General features: G+C 38.7%; 1 protein-coding gene across 1 annotated transcript in view; it reads right to left on the bottom strand.

The window, feature by feature from the left end:
- The window catches only part of ZNHIT6 (zinc finger HIT-type containing 6), a 29,366-nt gene continuing 22,170 nt past the window's right edge, over positions 723-7,918 (bottom strand). Inside the window, exons 9-10 of the mRNA XM_021404815.1 lie at positions 5,211-5,335; positions 723-1,238 (exon numbers count right to left, since the gene is read on the bottom strand). Of these exons, the coding sequence (XP_021260490.1) occupies positions 1,153-1,238; positions 5,211-5,335 (211 nt within the window). The 3' untranslated portion in view covers positions 723-1,152. The remainder of the gene's footprint in view (positions 1,239-5,210; positions 5,336-7,918) is intronic.

Raw genomic sequence — 7,918 nt, 5'->3', positions numbered from 1 at the left:
CAAAGGCGTGAATAAACTTCTAGAACTTTGAACATCTCAAAACTCTTCTCCAAGTACGGCTGGCAAGGAACAGATAAGGTGGTGCCCTGAGGGCTGGACAGAGCCTCTGGGAGCCTGAGCCCTCCCCCACGTTCCTGTCATAGACTCCTGTGACCTCAGCACAACTTCACTGCTAGGTGTTGGCTTTCTATCTGCAATGTCAGTCACTGGCTTGCGACTGACAAACCACCTTCCCAGGAGCTTTTGGTCAGAGCATCTAGCCTTGCACTCAGGTGGCTGCCCAGTGGGCATCCCATGCCACCACCTTTTGTCACAAAGGTGACAATCTCAAGCAGGGGGCAAAATGAAGTAGAAGTGATGGCAGTAGTCGCCTCATGGAGCTGTTTGCCAAGTAACCATGCGCTTGAGACTTTGCAAATGCTTTGCAAATTTAGTTGATATCTGGCTTCAGTAGATAATTACCAGATGCACAACATCAGCACTAATGACACTCCATGTACTCATTTCTATTTGATTTTTTAAACCGAGGCTAATTTAGAAGATGAAACATGACACCCAACTTGCTCTCTCCTTAACTCATATGGCAAGATGCAACCAAGTCAGAAAAACAACCTACTGCATCAGGCACCCAAAATTTCACCACAGAAGTCTGAAGTCCAAATTAAAGTAAGATCACATGCAGCATCTCTACATGACAAAGAAATACTCTAACGGAAAGTTAATCTAATGAAACACTTGATTTTATCAGTAAGTTGAAGCACCATGACTCAAATCCACAGATAAAAACAAATATGTGATACTTATACTAACAGAAATCTGACACTGAGATGTTATGATAAAAGCAAAAATACATATTGTTGAAACCAACTTGGAAACTTTACATTTGGGCTACTGTGACTTAATAGAGATACATGGACAGAGGGGTGCTATGCAATAAGAACAGCAGATTTTTCTGGAAACAGCCACTCCCAATTTCTTTATTTACATACCTAAATATGCATACTAAATCCAAAGTTAGGCAGGCAGTTTGGAAGTGCTGCCTTAAATGAAGTGAACTAAACTGAACCTCAGAGAAATCAGTTGTGCAAAAAAAGATTTAATTAAATAAGAACATATAAAAGACTCATCCCACCCTCTTCTCTTGAAGAGCTGTCATGAACTCTCCCGAATTTCTCCTTCTTCCTCAGATGAAAGGGACGAACTTCCACTGTCTGAGTCCTCTGCAGATTCAGTGGCCTCTGAGGGTGTAGGACACAAAACAAACAAACAAACCAACAAGCCATTAGTTTCAGCAATTTCTTTTTCCAATTTGCTCAAACAGAAGCAGTGTTTTTAATCTTCTTTTCCTTTTAATCAGTTTCCTCAAGGATAGGTATTTCATAACACGTGACCAACTCAATACAGGATACAGCCCTGTGTAGGGCCTCGTTGCTGAAGGAGAAAGCAAGGTAATGTTTAGGGTTTCTGTTAGGTTTTAAATCTTGGTCTCTTAGTCAATCACCTAAGTAGAATATTTATCCCATACAAAACTCTTCATCTACTGAGAAGTTCAAATTGTTCTCTTCATTTGTTTTAAATGTTGTTTTCTGGGTTGCTACATAAATGTATTACAACTGTAATGAATTACAAATCATTAGCAGTTTTGTTAGGGTTTCAGTTAAGATGGGGAACTGTTGAGAAATTCTAAATGGACAATTAAGATGAGGCACATATGTGCTCCTTCCTCACATTCCAGCATCCCAAAGATGGTGTCAAGCTGCATCCATCCATGAGCTAAGGCTGATGAGGTTAAAGCTGCAGAGTAACTTGTGCTTTAGGACAGGCTGCTGTGTTCTGTTGAGATCACATCATGAAGCACTCGTTTCCCAAACTGGTCTTCAGCCATGCATCCCGAGAACCCTTCCTTAATGAGCACTGACTCCTGTCACCTCGCAGTGAGGTCACCAAATACCACTGGTTGGTGGCACTCAAGCAGCACAAAAATAAACTACAGCCAAGTAGGCATGCGATTCACATGCTGCTCTCATTGATATTTTCAGCATTTGACCCAAATAGGAATTTAAATAAGTTTTTAAGCATTTAATGTCAGAAGCTTCACTAGGAAACATTACCCAAAGGGAACTGATGAAGCATAGTTACGGTCTTGTCAGGATCAGTTCTACATCTGGCAAACATGGATAATACACAGGACACAGCGTGCACCTGTAGAGCTTCAATGGAATTTGATCAAGAAAATAGAAGCATTTCACCCAGAAACATCAGAGGTCACATTTTGTCTACATTAAATCTAGTGTATAATCAATTAACATTTATATGCCAGATATGTACGGAATAATGCACAAAGTAAGGATTGTTTTTGCCCCTAAGTCCTATGAAAACTTCTATAATCCCCTACTATCTTCAGCCATGACTGACCTTGTATGCTGAAATCAGAGCACCTGTATTTTTTGCTGTGAGCAAGTCAAGCATCAAAACATTGCATGAAGGAATGTGGCAATCTCCTGACTCGCAACAAAACTTGACAGACAAATCTTAACTTTGGTTTAGCCTGTTACATTAAGTTTTATTTAATACATGTATAGATTGTCTGCAATCAAAAAGAACGTGTCTTTATGGTCTTGATAGCATTGCCTATCAATTAAGATTGCCCAGTCTCTGCCATCATAAAACTCTTGGCAGTTTACTCATAATGTAAAATTTGAACTCGGGGTTTAAATTATCTGTAAAAATACCTGCTATTTTCATATTAATATATTTATAAATACATATTTTCATTTAAAGCAACCAAGTGTTGCTGCATTCTCCTTGTGTAAGGGCTCTTTACACAGAAGAAGAGTGTGATTATGGTGACGCACTTCTGCAGAAGTGATTTTCTTGTCTAAAATAACAAAAAGCCCTCTCCTATTCCGATGTTCTGAACTTGCTTTTCCCGGAAGAATCTGGAGGACTGGAAACTTGGGAGAACTCAATACCAGAAAAGAAAGTGCCTGTCTGCAAAATCCCATCTGTGCTGTATGCCTAAATACACAGCCAAAGCAGAGCAAGGACAACGTTAAATGCTTAGCTTCCATACATAGCATCCTAAGAAACACTAAAGGGAAGAAGGAAAGCTTACAAACACACACCAAATATCTTTAATATTCCTAAGATAAAGACCTTACTAAAAACACACAATTTGCAGTGTTCTGCAGGTCACTATTCACTTCCATTCGGATTCATTTAAAAGCACTTGTTGCTACTTGACAAACAGTATCAGGAATGTAATTGTTTTGCAAAGGCAACTTTCAAATGCAACATTTTTATCAGCCTGCTAGGAAAGTAACATCCTCAGCAAGTCAAACTCTAAAGCTTTATGAAGAAAAGAAGACAAAAATGAAATAAAAAGGGGAAGAAAAGAGATTAGAGACACTGAGAAGGTTTTTTTTTTTCTTTTTTTTTCTTTAAATAATACAACCCTGTTAAGATACTTGCATTTTTAATATCCAGAGATGGTACTTTCAGAAAGTAAATGATCTTACAGCAAATACTCAATATGGGATGAAATGAGTGTGACATGACAAAAGTTGTGAAAATCTTGTTATTTTTGCTATTAGCTATAACATCTTGCTGTCACAGCCTCGACACCTCAGCATGAGCTTGACTGTGATGGAATTTACAGAAACAGTTACCAAAACAGATTAAGAAAATTAATGCTTCCCAAAACCTGCAATAGTTGCCAACATTCCCTGAATACCAGCTTTGGGGATGACTGCTAAGCGAAGGATCCCTGCAGCAGGGGAGGGTCACTGTCTGAAAGACGCATCCTTGCACTGCGCTGGGGCAGAGAGAGCTATCTGCACTTCCCAGCTGCTCTCAGCTCTCTTCCCCTTCCACTCTGCGTTCATACAGAATCACCAAGTCACTGCAGCAGCACGACCTCAAAATACAGTTGCTCATTCAACACTTCTTGGTGTCTGTACCCCTAAACACACAATGTCTCTGCCAGCTCCAGAGGTGATAATGACAACAGCACAGTTCAGATTGAGTTTATGTTTCAATCAATTATATTCCCTCCTGATATTCCAGATGTCTAAATCGCAGGGGTAGGGCTGACTACCGAAAAGCAAGTGACCTAGACCAAGAAACAATGGATAAACCAAGGTACCTAGTTTCTGTGTACGGTAGTAAATCCACACACAATCCTAGGGTGAACATCAGCAGATCAAGCTGCTCAGACAAGACTCCTTTCTTATTCCCTGGCATGCTGTCTCACTCTCTCCTGCAGTTCATATTACAAGAAATGTCCACGTGCAGTTTCTTGGACAGCAGATTTCTCCAACAGATCACTTAGTGAAATCTAGCCAGAACAGCAAAGATCCATGGATGTTTGATATCACAGTACAATATCATTCGTCTCACATATATTCAGTCTCATTATACACATACAGATCCATGATTCAGTTGCTGCAGGGAAATAGTCACAGCCAACTTATTTTGAAGCTTTTCTTATAGGCTGCCCTATCACTGAAAAATATGCAACTGGATAGTTAAGTTGACAACTAGTGGGAGACTAAAAGCTGAGCTGAGACACAGACTCAGGGATAAATATGAAAATGAACTTCCAAACTAAAATACAAATTTCTGCTAGACCTGGACTGCCCACTAAGCTGATTTCAAGATCAAAGCTTTCCCTCAACTAAGTACACTAAGTACTTTACAAAATAACAGTGCTTTAACATACCCCAAAAAAGCTACTTTGCCATTACCATTTTAATAACCATACTATAATTGAGGATTATTTGTCCAATTTTAGGAGTTACACTGGGAAATCACGATGACTCTCTTTTCTGGAGCAGACTGACTTACAACTAAGCTTCTCCTGACAGTTCAACCTTTCAGAAACAAACAGCTCTGCTGAAATGCTATGTACAAAATTCAGCACAAGTTTGCATTACCTTACTGGCTAAAATTATACAAAAATGGATGAAGCACTAGTAAACAAACTTAGGATAAATACATATAATACTGCTTGCTGATGCAAGCCATCAACTTTAACATTTACGACAGAACATTTATAGCAGCTTTTTTTATAGCAATCTTTTAGATTCCGAGGGAAATAAATACAAGACGTACTGCACATTCCTGGCATTAATAATGGGTGTATCCTTGATTATTGTTTATTCAACTAAAATATCTAAGTATAGCATAACAGGAAATAAATATACGCTTACCTTGGCCAAGAACCACCATGTCATTCTTCAGTTTTTTCAAGACCACAAATAACGTTGGGTACTCAATTATTACTTTGTTTTTCAAATTTTCTAGGAGGCTTCCACTGGCATTCAATTCATTGTACCTTAAAAATAACAGGAAAGTTTATTTTGGATTTTAATACTACCAAGAACATAATGTACACTTTCTTAAAAAAAAAAAAGTTTTCTGGCAGTTCATAGAATTTTCAGATGATATCATGCTCAGAAGAACTATCTTATGATTCAAATTACATATCTGGGCTTATTACCTAACTACATTCATTTTATTTTTAAACCCTACTAAGTCTAAGGAAGAAAGAGGAAAACTGAATTCAAATTTCTTTAGAGGCTAAGATATTTTCAGAGTTCTTAATGAATATCTTGACCAAAATCAAATTCTAAACTGAAACTAAGACTTGATGTTCTACTTGTTTTTCCACCCAGTCACTCTTAGTATATGCTTAATACATGTGTGCACTTCTCCTTTTTCATGCTTGCAGGCTTTTTAACACTACAGGTTTAATTTATACGGTTAATAATACACCCTATGACATTTGCTTGTGAATTATCATTTAAGTATTGGAAAGACAAAATAAAAAGCATATATGGTCTACTGTTAAAACAAAGGTACACCAAAAGCACACAGAGCTGTTTATGTAGAAGTAAGGCTTGCTTACCCAGGTAAGACAGCAATGACTGCCACTGGAGCAGTCATTTCCAGCAGGCAGAACAAAACCTCTGCTTGCAGCACCAGCTGCAAGAAACCCCAGCAGAGAGCTGTGCATCTGTGTGTGCTACAAGAGGCACGTGACTCAGATGCACAGCCTTGACCCACAGAAGAGCTCCTCTTCACCCTGAAGGGTGAAGCCAGTTTTAAATAGCCGCACTAGTAAACGCAGTAAAAACTAAACCGAGCACCTTCTTGACAATTATATCCTAGAAATGTAATATTCTCTCTCAGCTCTGTAAGAGGAAACCTGCATATGGGATCTTGGGGAAAGCAAGGGCTATTTAAAAACCTTCTTAACAACAGAAACCCTGTTTTTTTCACTTGATGCAACTGCAGCATCCAACAAATCTCTGATATTACACTACCAGATGAGTTACGCAATCCTTTCTGTAATCAGGATTATTCAATTACTACTAAGCTACTGTATCACTTAAAGCCAAAGGAAGTTCCACACCAAAACACACTGTGGGCAATGGATTTCACATAGCTGCTCTACCTTCTCTGATCATTTATATGCTATGCACTCGGGCTTTCTTTTGCCACACTACCCCCAAAACAAAACAAAACAAATAAATAAAAAAAACTCGACCAAAAAATCCCGCCAAGAAAAGCACTGGATGGGTGAAGGGAATGCATCTTTCATGATTTTCAGTAATGTGTGACTAAGAACTGTACACCAGAGGAGCCAGTAGACAAGAAGATTATTGAAAGCAAAACAGGATTTTAGTTCTTTGGATTTCAGTGAAACACAGTTTGAACAGAAACTATTTCTCTCTCATATTGAACTTCATCATGAAAATATTTGGTTTCATGTTTCTCTCAACCCAAAGTAATTATGACCTGTTCTTAGTGAAACCCTTTAAAAGGGGTAACAGTATATTGCATTTCTTACTGAATGAATATATCCATAACTTATGGATTAACACACATGAAAAGAAACATATTTACTGCTTTATTTACAGTACTCTAAATGCAAAGTATGGCAATACCTTTCCTTTGGCAAGAACTTCAACACATTCTTTTCTGGTTAAGCAAACATTTACCACTAAGAGGCTAAACTAATTCACATGCCACAATACACTTTCCATTATCTCATGTTTTAGACAAAACATCTTTAGCGTCCAGCTTGGCATAAGATAAAACATTTGTACTTAGACCTATTTTATGATAGTAAATTATTTAAGCATTAGATCACTAAGTCAGAGCTTTATCTTTTTTGTTCTTAAAGCATATTTTATTGGTTGACAATGACAGAGAAAAAATCCAAATGTTTAGTTCATAATCTGTGCTGTAAACTTCAGGGATAATATAACAAAGAGCCTAGCACCTCTTTCTCTTTGTAGTTTGTGTCCATTCTATCCAGAGACCTCAGTCTACCACACTCCTTCCTTTGCACACAAACACGCTGAGGTTTTCTGCTAATCCACCTGTCAGCCCCTTCCTTCACTGAGCACACTTACGATCTTGAAAGAAAAATACCTGTCACTCAGTTCCAGTCAAATACAGGATGGCTCTGCTGAGCAAGACTGACTTTTCAGGTTCTCTCTGATGGACTTTATCACAATAAAAACCTTCTCCACTTATCCCAGAAATAAAACAGTCGTACCCAGTGGGTGAGCAGCACAGGCCTCTGGCCACAAGAGCGCCCTGTAATACAGCTTTTCCAGAAACTTGAACTCACCATTTCAATTTTCACTTGTGAAAAGGTTAGACCTAACTGGAGAAAAACTGAAAAGCATGAATCCTAAACAGAAACAGAACGGCTTCTCACAAGTCACGTACCACAAGCAGCTGAACATGCAGACCCCAGTGTTAGCACAGGGCCAAGGCCTCACCACAGGCAGGGGTGGGCAAGGCTGGCACAGTGTGGTGAGAACTTGGGTCTGACTTTCTTGTTCTCACTATATTTACCTACTTGTCCTGTACCACCAAGACTGCCCAGCCTGCTCATTAAGAA

The sequence above is a fragment of the Numida meleagris genome, chromosome 7, assembly GCF_002078875.1.
Source record: "Numida meleagris isolate 19003 breed g44 Domestic line chromosome 7, NumMel1.0, whole genome shotgun sequence".
Classification (NCBI taxonomy): domain Eukaryota; kingdom Metazoa; phylum Chordata; class Aves; order Galliformes; family Numididae; genus Numida; species Numida meleagris.
The sequence above is the reverse complement of the archived record's forward strand: the minus strand, read 5'-3'. Positions and strand labels throughout refer to the sequence as shown.